We start from the raw sequence: 16453 nt of genomic DNA, 5'->3' as shown, positions 1-16453 counted from the left end.
CATTGACAAGATACTCTTGTTTCCCCTCAGCCTTGACCAGTGAGTCGGTTGCCTAATCTATGAACCCTTCAGTTGTCTTGCTTTGTCAAAAGTTACGACACAGTCAACTGGTTTTGCTCTGAGTGAACAGTGCAGCTGGCCTCTCTGGCCACAGCCCCCAACAGTACATGGCTGGAGGGAGTGAGAGAGAGAAAGGGGGGGGGGTGGAGGGTTAGCTGGCTAAACTCTGTGGGGTGTCCGGTGTCACCGCATGTCAGCAGGAAGAGCATTGGAGAGAAATAGAGAGGTGTACTCTTCCACACAATTTCCAAGCATCAGTTGTCACGGCTTGGGGTAGGCATTAGTGAGGGAGAGTGGGAGCTGTGTTATGTACAGTGTATTTCCGACTGAAGAGTGAAAAGTCACTGCCATGCCACATGATCGGCATGCAGTCAATAAAGCCAGACAAGAAACAAATAAATTACTTGATTATGACATGCAGCTCTATCTGCTGCTATTTATTCAAACTGGTTTTCAAGCTTATTCTTGCAAAGCATCTGCACACGCTCCTCTGTGCTGTGTTTGTGTGGCTGCTTTCGTATGTCAGTGCATGGTGAGTGTGTTCACTGCCTTGAGGATTTATTTTATCTCTTCCTTTCAACACTTTTCATACAAATCCTTTTTACAGAACGTTTAAAGAAGTATTAGGAGTTTATTGTTATTGTTTAGTAGCCACAAGAAGTGATTAGCATAGACTCAATCCTGTTGTTTGTGTGTCTCTGTGTGAGTGTATGGGGGAGGGGGTGGTGTGATCACCCCTCCCGTGACCGGACACCTGCAATGTACGGACAGTTTTGCTATGGCCCAAGGGTGTCCGTTCATGAGAGGGACTGCTGTATGTGATTCGGGTAAGTATATTAATCAAATGAAAATTTACTTATAACATTTTCAATTAAATTACATATTCTTACTCCGAATCACATAATTTATAGCATATAGCTTCAACAAGGCATGGGAAAGAAAAATCTAACTCACTCTAAAAATCCCTGCCAGAAACTGGCCCGCTGCCAACAAGTCAGGAAGGGCCCGGTGGGAAAGAAAAATCTAACTCACTCTAAAACCCTTGCCAGGAACTGGCCCACTGCCAACAAGGCAGGAAAGGACCGAGAACCATCCTGATTGACAGCCGCGATGTCTCTCAGGCAAAAGTTGCAAAAGACAACTTCAGAGAGCCAGTAAGCTGTGCCCAGCACTTCTTCCAATCTCCTGGACCGTAAAACGGCCCGGGAAGAGACCCAAGCCTTGGATTAATAAACCCGAGTCGAGGGAAAGACAAGCTGCCCCCCCCCCCCCCCTTACTAAAGGAAGGGAATGCCATCCAATGAAAAAGTGTAGGGAGGAGACCCCCCGCCATCACCAAAGTGGAGGGCGGAGGGGGGGGGGGTGAGATCGGGGGCACTTCCTTGGGGGGAGAGGCTTGCTGCTAGAGCTGCCCCTCTCCCTGCCCGACACTGATCTATTTCTCGAAACTCGAGAATCAGGCAGAGGCTGCCAATTGGCTGCCGGCTTAGCTTGACCAGAGGCCTGAGCATGCTTCTCCTGGGGAGGTTAGCTCTGCTTCAACCCTTGTAGAGAGAAGTCGGAGACTGCTGATCTCTATTCGACTGGATCTCCTTTCTTCTGGTATTAAACTGCGGACTAATGAACGGGATACATGAAATGTGATATGAATGCTGTTTTTATATGTTATACTCTTACTTTCTGCCTATGTCTTAATCCCAAGCGCAAGACAAATTCTTCTATGTGAAAATTGAAGCCAATAAATTTGAAGTTGAAGTTGAAGTTGAAGTTGAAACCCCAATGTTCAAAAAGAGATCCCTCTACCCCGGGCAAAGCTCAAGTGTCTCTCTTAGTCTGCTCAGTGAACTGAGAATGCGCGAGAAACAAGTCCCTCCGACACATGACTGTATGAGCGTAGTGAAGGGAGGACAGCCTCATATGCTCTTAGCTCACCCTAGTAAGGGCTGACCAAAAGAGTGGAGATGTCATCAGCCTCCTGATCCGCACAAGGTGTGAAAGGATTCAGTGACTTAGTGAGAGAGCGCTCTAATGATCATCTCCGAGAAAGAGGCAAGTTCCAAAAGCTGAAGTCCAATTTCCTCCGACGCGACAAAGGTGTGGTATGGGAACACAACACCCAAGTGCCTCTAAACTGCTTCGCCAGCAGAGGAAGAAGTTCCTGCGTCCCCAGTAAAGGCGTACGCGGAAGATCAAAGAACGACAACAAGTTCTAACCCGGCTTCGGCAAGGTGAACTTCATAAGCAAGAAGGAACAAAAATTGAAGCCTGTGCAGCCGAAGCCAGCCAAGGCTGAGCGTGTTCCGGAACTGAACCGTGATGAACGAGCAGCAGAACCGGAACACTGGGTATACCACTTCCAGGAGGAGGTGGTCTAGCCAAAACCTGCAAAAAGTGGTACACCACCAAAGGTGACTCTCGAACCGGAAGTAGGAAACCTCCTTCCTTCGCGGAACGGAAGTCCGACATCGACGACGGAGCAACCAAAGAGGAAGCCGCCAAAGCCGATGCACCCTCCGGGAAATATCTGGAAAAAACCTGCGTCGCAGCTTCGAGAGCAGCCAAGAGCTTCGACGGAAATCCAGAACGTGTCTGATCGCTGGCTAAAGACTGTACATCAGAATAGCCAAGCGAACGGACACGGACCTAAGTCACAGTTGCCAGTGGAAGACTAATGAACGGGATGACCGGAAACCGGAAACCCGTCCACCCGGAAACCGTCCTGTCTCAACCCCTCCCGTAAGAGGGTAAGAGTAAGAGGAGGTAACATCCGAAGCCACCAGAACTGCCTAATGGCAGTAGCCGCAACACCCAACAGGTGAAGTGACGACTGTCCCGGCCGAGGCTGAAAGCTTGAATGCCCGTAGGCCAGCCAACTACAGCAACATTCTTGTCAAAATAATGACCAAAAAGGAAAGATCTCACCAACTAACGAAGCAGAAGGCAAGTAAGACGGGTAAGTGGCCGGTGGGTGTCAAACAAACACCAAACAGCACAGCCACGAGAGAGCCAAAAATTCAGCAACCTTCTCCTCAGAGCTGAAAAAGTCGTATGATATTGACCACGTGTTGAGTAGCGGTAGTGACGTAGGACACACCAATGGGAGGTAACTCCCCGGGTGTGGGGTCATTACCATGGCTACGTTTACACTTTTTGTGGTGGGGTTGCTTCCCTTTAAAATTGTTTAAGACGGGTAGCCTTTTCAGACCTTAGCATCCTAGACTGCGTCAATGCTAAATGTGATTCGGAGTAAGAATATGTAATTTAATCTGTTTTAGGGGTAGGGTTTCAAGTAAATGCTCATCACAAGGCAGAAACACAAAAAAAAATTCCTCCGAGGTAGGAAAAACACCCCCGTCAAAGGGAAATAACCTTCTCAGTTGGTGGCAGTGACTGAGTGAGAATGGTTATTTCCCTTTGACCATTAAGATGTCCCCCTATAAGTCCTTGTATAATTTTAATCCACCAATAACTCCCTAACCGTGTGTTTGACTGGTCCCAATTTTTGTAAGGACCGTCTCAGGAATGTATAGAACCTGTTCACCAAGTTTGGTGACGATCGGTCCGTTCATTCTTGAGATCTATATGCGAACACAAACAAACAAACAAACACATCGACCGAATCCTATACACACCAATAACTCCCTAACCGTGTGTTTGACTGGTCCCAATTTTTGTAAGGACCGTCTCAGGAATGTATAGAACCTGTTCACCAAGTTTGGTGACGATCGGTCCGTTCATTCTTGAGATCTATATGCGAACACAAACAAACAAACAAACACATCGACCGAATCCTATACACACCCCTATACCGGGGTTGTAATAAGAATCAATGGCGACCCAGAAACGCTAGACTATGTTCATCTACACAAGCTCAATGTGAAACAAGCAGCAATGATTTGCATGGACACTTACATACTACAGAACTTCACACTGTTTATCACTCAACTTCATCAGCTGGAACCATCCTAGAGGCAAATTCCTTTGACATATTAAGTCAGCAAGTATTCATGTACATGTACTGCACACATTTTTTCAGTTTCCCATGGTGTATTGAAGTACATGTGCTTTACCTGACAGCAGTGTGGTGACCGCCAGGTATGAGCTCTACCTCCTGACCATCCAGTGAAGAGTAGACAAAGCGAGGAAAGACGTCTCCACATAGAGCCTGCAGCTCACTCTCTGTCTCAACCTGTACAAATAATACGCCATATGTATTTTTGACAAAAATGACATTTTACACACCAAAATATGACATTTTACACAAATTAATACAGTCATTATTCTCTGAGATCACGCTAGCGGTTGAGGTGAACAATGAATGTCAAGATATGTGTCAAATTTTGGTCAAAAATACAAATGACATTTATGTGTCGATCAAATTTAGTTAGAATTCCTTTTAATTTTTACGATTGAGTGCACACAAACATGCACTCTTTTATAGTCTTGGCTAGCCGCCTAAATATGAGTTTTTGTCGAACTCTGACGTCACATTGCTGAAAGAAGGAAAATCCAATGTTGCATAGCACTTTGTCAGGACTCAGGAAAAACGTTCAATACCTTACCATTTTTGTTTTTTGATTATTTCAAGAAAAGACTACATCACACAAAACAGCCACCATATTTCCTTTACATTCAGTCCACATAATGAACCTGCAGAAAACAAAGCTGAACACAGAGGCAGGCACATACAACCACAGAGACAGACAGCCACACATACAGAAATCACCAGAAATAAATGTTTACCATTTCAATCTTCTTGAGATATGCATAGGTCATGGGGTCAGCCTCCTGAAGGTCAGTGCAGGCGTCTGGTGTCAAGCCAACCAAGGTGCGCCAGGCAACTGTCAGAAGGTCAAGGCCAAGTGGGATGTCTGCTCTCACTGTGATGCCAAGCAGCTGAAAAAAAGAAAACTTTCTGGTTAAGGCACACACACACAAAATATACCTGTCATGACAGGCCACCTGTAATGTAGGGTCACTTTTGGCTGGTGCCAAGGGTGTCCTTTCATCGCAGGTACCACTGTAGCAAGCATGTAAAACGTCACATGTGTGTGAGTGTGTAATTGTGTGACTGCTCATTTCTGCCTTTCAATGTGTTATGTATGAGAGTATTTATCTCTTTTTCTTTTCTTCATTAAAACACTGTCCTGGGTGCTTATTATGGCATCAAATAATCAGTCACTCTCAAACTGTCTTCCTCCCTCTTTCCCTACCCTTACCCCTCTCTCTCTCTCTCCCTCCCCTATTACCTGTCCGACAAAGATGAGGAGGTTCTCTTCAGAGTAGGTCATGGGTCCGGGCTTGAAGAGAGACTTGCCCCTGGAGGAACCCGACGCACTGCAGGGGGCGGGGAGGAGCAGGCCCAGGACGGACCCCTGCAGCTCTTTGGCCACCTGCCACAGGAACTGACGGAACGACCCACCTGTAACCGCCAACACTCTTTACACTTGGTCTTTTGTGCTAGAAGGAAACTTGGATTACAGCAACACTCTACCAATAACATTGTACCACTAAGCTGGGTTCCCTGTATTTTCGGAATAAAATCTTGTTTAAACCAAGCTGGGTTCATCGAGACTATGCGCCCCATGACGTACCACAAAATTTAAAAATGGGAGTGTCAAAATACTGGATTGACTGGTAGTCTACAATTTTTTTGCGTCAAATTTTTGTTTACGACTGTACTGATCGTATTTTAGTACAAATACAGCGAAATGGTATGGGGAAGCAGGTCTGCTATGACAAACTCACTGGTTCCATGGACCTCCTCCCCAGTCATGCGAACGTTGAAGGCGTAGGTAGGGTCCCCACCGCTGGCCAGCCGCACACAAAACTGGCGAGAGCCGATGGAAGACAGCTGTCTGTACGCCTGGCACAGGATGCTGTTCTCACTGCCGTGCTTGTCCACTGGTCAGCAAAACAACACAATTCAACTGCACTGTACTAAGTTAATTTGTCAACACAAATGAACTGCACTGTACTAAGTTAATTTGTCAACACAAATGAACTGCACTGTACTAAGTTAATTTGTCAACACAAATGAACTGCGCTGTACTAAGTTAATCTGATCACTGAGGAAGTAAGAAGACAGAAGGCTTTGCCACTGTTACACACAAAATCAGAAAGTAGCCATTATTTTGTTTTAAATAGTTTTTGTAGGGATGTTAGGCACTTGGAACTATTATAGGATTGGCCCATAAAAATACTCTTATAATTATGATTATTTTTATCATTTGAAACATCAACTTTACAGATGCTTCAAATCTCAAGCTATACATCATTTTGGTCTTATTTACAAAAATGCTGTTGAGAGTGAAACGAATGACTAAAGGCCAGGTTTTTAAGACTTGTTCTCTTGACACACTTCTTTTTCGCAGATTTTGTGCTCAAAATATCTGCAAAGTTACTGTCACTGAAAATACAACTTCTCTCAAAAAGATCTTGTTCTGTTGGCATTATGAATGTTTTCAAATGCAAGAAATACTGTACTGACAATAATTACATTGGGCATGAAAGCTTTCATAAGAACCCCAACACAATATCTCTCCATCATGCAAGACTTAATAACTATTCCCTGACTATGGAGCAAGGTTGAGTTGCAAAGAGAGCACTCACCACCAATGCTCTCCAAGGGATCCAGCGTGATCTCTGGCGCAGCCTGATCAGGCTTTCGCTTGGTGGTAGCGTTCAGGATGCGGTTCTGGAAGTTGGCCTTGGAGTCGAAGAAGATGATGCTCCTCAACCTGGACAGCAAGGCCGCGGTGGTGTGGCTCAAGGTGGCTGAAGGTCGCAGGTCAACCAGGGGCAGGAAGAAGGTCTCCAGCTGATTGTTGAGTTGTTGCACGAAGGCAAAGCGAAAACGCAAACTCTCTGGTGGTTGGTCTGCAATCATGTCGTGTACTCGATAATTCTTTGACACAATCTCGCAAACACAAGCTTTTTTAAACGCATTGCAAACTAGATGATTATTTTAACACAAAATCTTGAGATTTCATTGCAATAAGCTGCCTATTCTACAGAAGTCAATTGTCAATTCATCATGCTTTACAGTATTTTTTTTTCTAGCACATTTCTGGCATGACATTCATTACTCTAATTTTTTTATAATTTTTTTGAACAGATATTACATATTTCATTCACTAATTTTCATGCATCCAACATATGCCTTGAAATCTTGAATGTCTGTAACAACAGGTCTTCCCTGCCTGAAAAGTGGAAGTCACAAAGAGCACTTACTCTGCAGACAGACATAGTCCTGACTGGCCAGCTGGGCGTCGGTCAGAATGAGCTCATGGGCGTGAAGACGAGAGGAGGACACGGCCAGTGAGCCACACACTTCGTTGACCAGGGCCACCAACGCTGTGTCCATGTCCAGGCTCCACTGCTTCATCATCACCTGCGCCTGGTTCATGTCTAGGTATGCACACCTGGGTTTCCACAAAGGTCATATGTTTCAGTCTTCTTTTATGACCACTCTTTTTTGGAAAAGACAAAATGCTTGTTGACATTCCTTATTTGTTGCTCAAGGTGAAATATTTTAGTCTTCTTTGATGATGAACTTTTGTAAGAAAAGACAAAATGCTTGTTTTGTAGACAAAAGATGCCAAATTCTACAGAACTATCAGAATACAGAAGAGACTCCCTGACTGCCATATGTGGAACTGCACCGCATTTATTATTGTTTATAACACCTCCACCCAAAAGCCTCTACCGTGGGTTAGGATCGCACCTCTTGAGATGGACGTCAAAGCCAGCGGAGAAGAGTCCGCGCCACGCGGCTCTCACATCTTGCTTGACCAGCTCCATAGCACAGTGCAGGAAGCCGTCCAGTGTCAGGAAGCGACTCTCTCCCTTCACGCTCGTGTTGCTCTGAAAAACGCACACAACCCTCGTCAAACCTCTCCTCTGCATCTCCTATGCAGTGCCCTCCCCACCCCACATCCTATAATATCCCCTGTTTTTAGACCTCCCCCTTTTGAGACCCTAGTTTTCCAGATGTTCTGTTTCAAATGTCTGTAAGACTCCCTGAGGGTCACCCTCCATGTTCAGAAGCGATTTTCTCTGATTTTGTTAGGTCTTAAAAGGGCACCCCCAAAACTGCAGCACAGTTGATTTGCACAAAAACAGCCACAATAAAGAGGTTCCATCATTAAAGAGGCCACAATACAGAGGTGCCAGCCATCATTAGTGGGCTTTTTCAACAGTATTAATGTCAAAAGTAGTGACCTTGCTGTCTTTGGCCGGCAGTTCTGCAGCAGCCCCATCCTTGAACGGTTTCTCCGGCCCTTCCTTGGTCTTTAGCTTCTTCTCTTTGCTCAAGGCCCTGCACAGACATGTATACTCTGTCAGAATAGTGTTAAATATCAAAGAAATGTTAACACATGCATCAAGTCAAACAAGAGTTTTTATTTTGGGGGAGGGGGCTTGGTGAGGGATTGCACTTATTTTTATTGAAAACAATGTTAAGCTCACCATCATAAATCAATATTGTGGATGAAACTTTATTTTGCCGAACAATTACATTTAAAAGGAAAAGCAACCCCAAATACCACAATTATGTCAACAAAACTAACTGGCAATAAAGCCATCTTCACAAGAACACGTGCTAAAATAAATTACAAGCAAACACAACACATCCAAACAGAAAAGAAAATCGCCAGAAAAATAACAAGAACTGAAACAGCTGACTTGCAATGCAGCAAAATAGGACAACCATGGCTCTTTGTCTGCTCTGTACTGTACATATACAATCTCATGAAACAAACAAAAGTAACATAACAGATTACTTCCTCTGTTACAGAGAGCAAGCCTACAAGCCGAAGGTCTGTCTCCAGGAGACAAAGCCTTGCTATAAGTAGAAGGCCACAGAGATCAATTTAGATATCGGATGTATTACAGGCACAAGAAAACTGAGCTACATCTGTCAGGCCCGTCATGTTGGCCTTCAAGTGGGAAATCTTATTTGCAAATATATATCCTTCGGTTAAAAACAATTTTTGTTTAAATTTCAAAACAATTCAATCATTCAAGTTAATCAATCTGTCCAAAAAAAGTCAAGAGAATTACAAACAAGTTATGACTGCGTCTGAAATGACAGAAATACGGGAAGTCTAGCGGATGATGGGTGTGCAGACAAAGAACCGAGGGACCCACTTTTCTCCTTGCCCTTTCTCGGAGATCTGCTGCGGCTGGTTTCCCAGCACCATCTTCTCTTTGGACGGCTTGCTGCTCATCTTCCTTAGCTTGGTCTTGCTCCCCTTGTCTGCTGCTGTCAATCTGCAGCCACACACACCTTGTTATACGCTTTCTCTTCCTCACTTCTATCATACATTACACGTCCGTCGCGATATAACCTTCGTGGTTGAAAACGACGTTAAATACCAAATAAAGAAAGAAAGAAAGAACATTACACGTTTTCTCCTCTCTTCTTTTGTTGTAGTGTGAGAGCATTGTCATCAAACTCAACAATGTATCATGTTGGTAAACAAATCTGTTGGTTATTATCAACATGCACTGTGGCATGTAACACACTGTAATGACATGTGATGAGTCAGTCAATGTTAACAATTGTTGGTAAAATAAAACTCAGTTCAGTGCCACTCACAGGAGCATAAATACTATGTAACATGCCAACCATACTCTCATGTCAACTCCTCCCCATAGAAACTTGTTTCAACTTCAGTTAACGCTAAACCTTACCGCCAAGATCTATCATCATGATCCTTCGTTGTGCCATTTGAGCACTTTTTTCTCAATACAGACAGACAAAAGAGAAATGGAAATCAAACCATGATGAATACACTCTTTTGCTTACGAGTCTTTGTCAATGGCCTTGGGCATGCCGTACTGCCTGAGGACCCAGGTGACATGATCCCCGATGGGCTTCTTGCTGGGCCGGCTGTTGAGGAAGAAGACCAGCAGCATGTTCTCCGGCACAGCCTGCAGGATCTGGTCCCGCCCCAGACAGATATAGCCCGTCTCCTGCCGCTCGGACGTTGAGCTGTTCTGCTGGTCGATGAAGAAACAGCTGTAGAAGATCTCCGTCAGGGCTTGCGACGCCTCGTCTGTCAACTGTCGCCCGAACTTGAACAGCTTGTAGATGAGGTACTGCTCCAAGGCCATGTTGGACTCTGGATCTGTCTGCAGGGCAGAGTTGATGGTGGAGAAGATCAGGCTATCGTCCGGCGGGGCATCAAGCGGCTGGTCCGGTCCTCCTCCCAGCTGTAGCGATTCCATTAAAGCTTTGCTCTTGTACAAGGCCTTGCGCACCGACTCCACTTTGGTTTTGGACGGAAGGCTGAAGACGGCAAAGCCCTGCGTGTAGGCCTGAGGAACAGGGGACTGTCCCCTTTCTGGGGGCAAGGGGTCAGCGGTGTTGGAAGTGTCCTCCTCCTTGCCACTGGCAACCTCACTGCCATCGGGGGGAAATGTAGCCCCTGTATTGCCGGCGACACTACTACTGCCTGGTGCGCTGTCTGCCGCTGAGGAAGGTGGAGGGGACTTAGGCCCAGTCTTCTGCTTTACCTGGCGATGAGAGATCTCGGGGACGTACACCTCCCCGTTTTCTATACCACCGTGGTTGCTGCAGAGCTTGTGCAGGGTGCTTCTGACAACGTCCGGACGAACGTGAGCAGGGATGCCAGCCACGATCACCATGCGACTGTGAGCAGTGGATGGCTGTAGAGAGGTGGCCACGCTCTGAACGTAAGCTTCAAAGTCAGCGGCACAGTGCTCCTCTCCAAAGCCCAGGTAGCGCAGCACTCTGGACACGACCAGCGCCCTCTGGAACCATGTGATCTCGTCCAGCTTGAGAGAGGCGGCACTGCTGGACAGACTGGGCACTGGGGACATGACCGCCCCTGACGACGCTGAAGCCGAGGAGGAGGAAGGGGCAGCGTCTGGAGAGAACACAGAGAGGGGAGGGGGGCTGGTGCTGGAACACACCGCCGACTCCAGACTCTCACTCTCGCTGACTCTCGGGGACATGGACGTCTGGCGGCGAGGTCCAGCGCTGGGTGCGGTCGTGCCTCTCTCCCGCTTGGTTTTCAGTTTCTTCTTCTTGGAGGGAGCGGCGGAGTTGGGGGTGGAGGCTGAAGCGCTGCCCTCCTCCATGACGGTGGAGGTGGACTTGAGGGGGGTGGACTCACAGGGCAGCACGTCGGCCACCGCCAGCCCCGCCTCCATCATGGCCTGGAAGTAGGAGGAAAATCGGCCCTGGTCCGTCACACCGATACCCACCCCCGACCCCGACGGCGTGCTGGCCTGGGGCATGTCCTTCACCTCCTCCTCGTACAGCACCTTCAGCTCGCGGATGATGGCCTGGAACATGCCCTGTGTGGGGGAGAAGCGCGGCGACAGCTTGGACAGGGAGGTGGCCCCGTGGCCCTGGCAGTAGTGTAGGATTCGAACCGACTGGGCCAGCAGGAAGAACATGTACTCCTTCAGCAGGGCCGGTACATCCGTCCGCCACAGGTAGCTGCACAGCATCTCTATCACCTGCACACATACACATATGCATAGTTAAACTCATCTTTCTAAAAGTGAATGGGTTTAAAAATCGAGCAACAAAATCTGGCCATCTGCCTGGACTTCTCTTCCTCACAGTAAGTTTTGCTTTCAAAGCTCTCCAAGGAAAGCAAACAAACCAAAAGTACTGGCAAAATAATAATCATTACCATTATTTCCTTTTATTTTTGTAAAATCCAGAAATTGAAAATTTTAATCTAAATTTTAATTTGATTATATACTTACCCAACTCACATACAGCAATTTACTTCAGTTTAGTGCTAGGACGCTGAATAGCATCGCCTTGGTAACAAGGGGAGGTCACCCTAAAAAAGAGCTACCTTGACCCCTTAACAGGACAAAGTCACACGTGACTTCCTGACCTTGCCGCCATCTTTGAATCATTCAATCGAAAGCGAACATAGAAAAATTTCCCTCTTTTTTAGGAAAAACCCCCATAAAACCCCAAAAGCGGGGCAGGAGGGCGGGTATCCACTATGTGAGTTGGGTAAGTATATAATCAAATTAAAATTTAGATTAAAATTTTCAATTAAATTACATATCTTATCCCAACTCACATACAGCAGAATGCTAATGAAGGAGGTGGGAAAACAAAATTCCACTTGTCCAGCAGCGACAAAGGCTGGTAGGGAGCTACTGCCATCATGACGAGTGCTGGCCACATCTCGCAGGTAAAAGTTGATGAAGACGCCCTGCGATTTCCAGTAGGCAGCGTCTAGGACCTCTGCCAGCACGCCTGAGCGGAGGACTGCCAGAGAAGTAGCCCAGGCTCTGGCTTCATGAGTTCTTGACAACTTCCTAGGAAGGACAGAATGCCCAATCCCAACTTGTCTGTGCCACCACGCATACGCTTGTTTAATAAGCGTAGAGACCCATCTTACCAAAGTGACCCGCGACAAGTCCTTGCTCCTTTCAGTGTTAACTGAGATGAAGAGCAGTTTTTGGTCCCTAGACCTAATAGGCGTGGTACGGGATAAGTAGCTGGTAAGAGTACGAACAGGACAATTGACCATATCAGGGTCACCAGACGCAAGAATCCTACTTAAAGGAGGAATGCGAATAACAGAGGAGGACAGACCATGTTTTTGGTTTTCGGCAAGTAACCCCGGCCGAAATCTTAAAACAAAAGAGCCATAGCTCTCAAAAGAAATATCCTTAGCCAGGCCTGAAAGAGCGTGCACCTCACTGCCTCTACGGCAGAGGCTAACAAAACGAGGAACAAGGCTTTACGAGTCAAGTTAGCTAAGCTCGCTGAAGCTAAAGGATCGAAATCCGAAGAGGCTAGAAACTTGCGTACCAAAAAATAAGTCCCACGCGGGAAGAGGGGACTTAGCCTTCGTAAAACCAATCGCTGCCCCCTTAAGAACACTATCAATTACACCGCCCAGGTTAATGCTATGCCCTAATTGCTTCAGAGTAGAAGAAATGGCTGAGCGCCTGAATCTCAAAAAAGAAGGAGCCAAGCCCCGAGGAGCCAAACACGAGACATGATTTGCTACATGCATAGAGCGAGGAGAAGTAGCAGTAACTCCATTCTCCGAGCACCACTTTGTCCAAGCTGACCAGTGTGACGCATAAACAGTGCTGGTCGATTCCCTGTGGGCCTTTTGGACAAAGCCTAAAGTAGCGTCTGAGGAGCCAGAACGGCGCAGCGACCTAGAAAGAAGGGAGGGCCGTCTGCGAGGCGAAGGAGGACGGGGAACCAATGTTGGCTGGGCCACCAAGGGGCCACCAACACCAAGCAAGGCTGTCCCTGCTCCACCTTCCTGAAAACCTTTCCCAAGAGATGAAAAGGGGGGAAAGCATAGGCTATCAGACGCGACCAGTTTACTTCGAGGGCGTCTGTTTCCCTCCCCTCTGGGTCTGGAAAGGGGGAGACAAAGACCTGAAGCCTGCAGGAGAATCTTGTCACAAACAGATCGACTGTAGGCTTGCTGAAATGCCACCCAGACGTTGTAGGACCTGATGAGTCAGAGTCTACTCCATGTGCATCGTACGCGACGGGCGACTGAGGTAGTCCGCAAGAACGTTGAGTTTGCCTGGGATGTACTTCGCTGACAACAGAATAAGGTGCTGGCTGCCCCAGGCAAGAATCTGACCTGACCTGACAGAAAGAGCGAGAGACAAAGTGCCTCCCTGTTTGTTGATATAGGCCGCCATGGTCGTGTTGTCTGTGCGAACCCCAATTTGTTCGTTCCTGACCATAGACAGAAACGATTGGAGTCCCAGGAAAACAGCCTCTAACTCTAGGGCATTAATGTGCCCCCCACTCTGCGTCTCGTTCCACAGACCTGACGCAGTGTGAACAGAAAGATGGGCACCCCAGCCCTCCATAGACGCGTCTGTGAACAGAAACTCGTCCGGGGGGGGCCATCGAGATTGGCACTCCCTGTGAAATCCCGGGGAGCAGCCACTGCCTCGTTGTGTGCCGAAACCAGCTTTCAAGAGAGACTACTGTCTCCCAGCCCTGAAGAGAAGGCTTCCACAGCGAACTCAGGGCAGCCTGAAATGGCCGCTTGTGGACTCTGCCTAAGGGCACAAGAGTGGCCATCGATTCCATTTGGCCAAGAAGAGAGGTCAGAACACGTACAGCCGCTTTCTTTATCAAGGACAGAGTACGAAACAGACTTTGCAACCTGTCCACCCCTCTCTATGAAGGGCGTACCCGCCAATCGACGGTGTATGTCTTTGCGTGTGGAAGAAAAACAACCCCAATGCTAAAAACGTCTGTGCCAAACCTAGGCTTAGCCACATGATGGTGTTTAGTTCTTTCCGTAACCTCTTAGAAAGAAAAGCTGAAACTAAGGAATTCCTGCGAGTCCTTTGTGCTGCGCAGCGAAAGTCGCTGACAGAAGCCACTGCCTCAAGAGGTAGGCTTAGCCGGAAAAGTTCCGACTGAGAGGTTACGAGCAATGGCTCAGTGAGCCTAAAAATTTAGTCAGAATGTGAGCCCATAATTTGGACATGTTCTGGCGACTTGTCGGAAACCAAAGCTTATGACCCTGATGAGAAAGCGCAATTCCGTAAGCCGTAAAAGCTGAGATAGTTTTAACAGCTTGCCTTGTTTTTCGCCACAGAGGCAAAAAACAAAAATTGAGGCCTTAGCAACTTCACCCTAGAAAGTGAAAAATAAGAGGTATGCCGCACCAAAGATGGGCGTACATACCGCGAAGCTGCCTAAGGCAGAGGGTTTAGCCCAATGTTTGTTTGCTTAGCTTCGTATCTTGCCTAAATAAAGGCCAAATGTGGCCAGCCGACGCAGATCACAGCTTCTCCCAGAAGATGAACCACAAAAAGCAAAGAGCGGAGTAGATCCGCCTCTTGTTTGCAACCTGAGCGAAGCAATGTGCCAAGAAAAGCGCTGGGAGGCTCCGCTGTTCAAAAGACTTTAGCCAAAGTAGCTTGAAGCGACATGACATCCTTCTCCCATGCGTCACGACGAAACTAGAAGTTAACAAGAGCAGAGAAGATAGAGCTCTATAAAAAATCTTGCAAAGTTTCCGAAACAGAGGATAACTTGAAAAGATCATGTGCTTATTCCCCCAGAGACAAGAAAGAGGACTCAGTATAACAAACTGTTCTACTGTAGCCGTCTTCCCTACCAGAATAGTGACAACTTTCTCTACCGCATCGTCACGAAACCTGAATGGGTCTAATGACGACGCGATCAATCTCGACAGAGATCTCTGCAAAGTCTCAGAGAGAGACGATAACTCAAGCAAGCGTAAGCCAGTTACTCCAAAGACAAAAGAGAATTCTCCGAAAACGGGACTACTCTGTCTCTGCTGTATCATCTTGCCTAAGGACTGCAAGTTCCGGAAAAGTGGAACGAGGCAAGGCAAACGAGCCAATCAAATTGACTGAATTATGCAGCAGTGTAAACTTCTTAGCCAAACCAGCAGGCAAAGCTGAGGCTAAACACAAAGAAGCACGGTAAGGCTGCGCTGAATTAGGAGCCAGACCTTGTGCTGTTAACCACGGTACAGCGTGAAACGCACCGCCATACTGCCCAGTAGTCAGTAGCATAGACAGCTCAAACGCTACCAACGGGAATTTCCGAAAACGGAACTGCTGTTTCCAGTCCTTCGCAGAACGGGAATCCCCCAAAGCGGAAGGAGGTTGGGCAACAAACCTACAAGTGTTGCCGCACCCTCCTCGAACTACCGTGAAGTAACTTCCGCCGCCAAAGCCAGTGCTAGCGGAAGTTCAACCGGTACACGGAAGTTGGCATCTTCGTCAACCTGAACAGAAGCACCAAAATCCGACTCATAATCCCGCACATCCGTGCAACAAGGCAACGAACTTCCGCCCTGACTACAATAGTCAGGCGAAGCGTCACCCAGAAGAGACGACACACGAGGGATGCGATACCCAAGCAGTGTGTCCCTAGGGACTGCTTTCCTGCCCAGAGGGCGGAAGCGGGGAATGTCACCCCCTCCTCAAAATACCGTGAAGCCACTTCCTCCGCTAAAGCCAGAGCTTGCGGAAGCTTAGTCGGTATGCGGAAGTTGACATCTTCGTCACCCTGGACGGAAGTGCCAAAATCCGACTCGTAGTCCCTCACTTCCGTGAAGTCAGGCAAGACACTTCCGCCGTGACTACCATAGTCCGACGAAGCGTCGCCCGGAAGAGACGCCCACGAGGGATTTTATACCCAAGCGGTACGTCTCTAGGGACTGCTTCCTGCCTGTAAGGCGGAAGCGGGGAAAGCTGTGAAAGCTGTGCTGCCGCACCGACTGCTCCTCTAGAGAGTGACGGCGGACGCACTTCCCCTGTTCGGTCAGAGACCGAACGCGTGTCTGGGCTTTTCCCTCGATCTAGAAGTTCACTCGATCGGAACGACGTAGACCGAGGGCCTAAGCTTTCGCGC

The 16453-nt window shown here is 47.5% G+C and overlaps 1 protein-coding gene and 1 long non-coding RNA gene across 5 annotated transcripts in view; one reads left to right on the top strand and one right to left on the bottom strand.

Annotated features, from left to right (window-relative positions):
- The window catches only part of LOC138977036 (probable E3 ubiquitin-protein ligase HECTD4), a 110065-nt gene that overhangs the window by 9036 nt on the left and 84576 nt on the right, over positions 1-16453 (bottom strand). For 3 of the 4 annotated variants that reach the window (XR_011459212.1, XM_070349927.1, XM_070349928.1), the window contains exons 54-63: positions 9872-11553; positions 9211-9333; positions 8284-8380; positions 7787-7926; positions 7294-7484; positions 6673-6939; positions 5809-5964; positions 5310-5482; positions 4804-4956; positions 4131-4249 (exon numbers count right to left, since the gene is read on the bottom strand). Coding sequence is in view for 3 of the 4 variants with exons in the window: in XM_070349927.1 (XP_070206028.1) it covers positions 4131-4249; positions 4804-4956; positions 5310-5482; positions 5809-5964; positions 6673-6939; positions 7294-7484; positions 7787-7926; positions 8284-8380; positions 9211-9333; positions 9872-11553 (3101 nt within the window). In the remaining variant the exon portion in view is untranslated. The remainder of the gene's footprint in view (positions 1-4130; positions 4250-4803; positions 4957-5309; positions 5483-5808; positions 5965-6672; positions 6940-7293; positions 7485-7786; positions 7927-8283; positions 8381-9210; positions 9334-9871; positions 11554-16453) is intronic. The other variant, XM_070349929.1, reaches the window with a different exon arrangement.
- The window catches only part of LOC138977073 (uncharacterized), a 31077-nt gene that overhangs the window by 6088 nt on the left and 8536 nt on the right, over positions 1-16453 (top strand). The window lies entirely within an intron of this gene.

This window comes from Littorina saxatilis, linkage group LG9, assembly GCF_037325665.1.
Source record: "Littorina saxatilis isolate snail1 linkage group LG9, US_GU_Lsax_2.0, whole genome shotgun sequence".
Lineage (NCBI taxonomy): Eukaryota > Metazoa > Mollusca > Gastropoda > Littorinimorpha > Littorinidae > Littorina > Littorina saxatilis.
The sequence above is the reverse complement of the archived record's forward strand: the minus strand, read 5'-3'. Positions and strand labels throughout refer to the sequence as shown.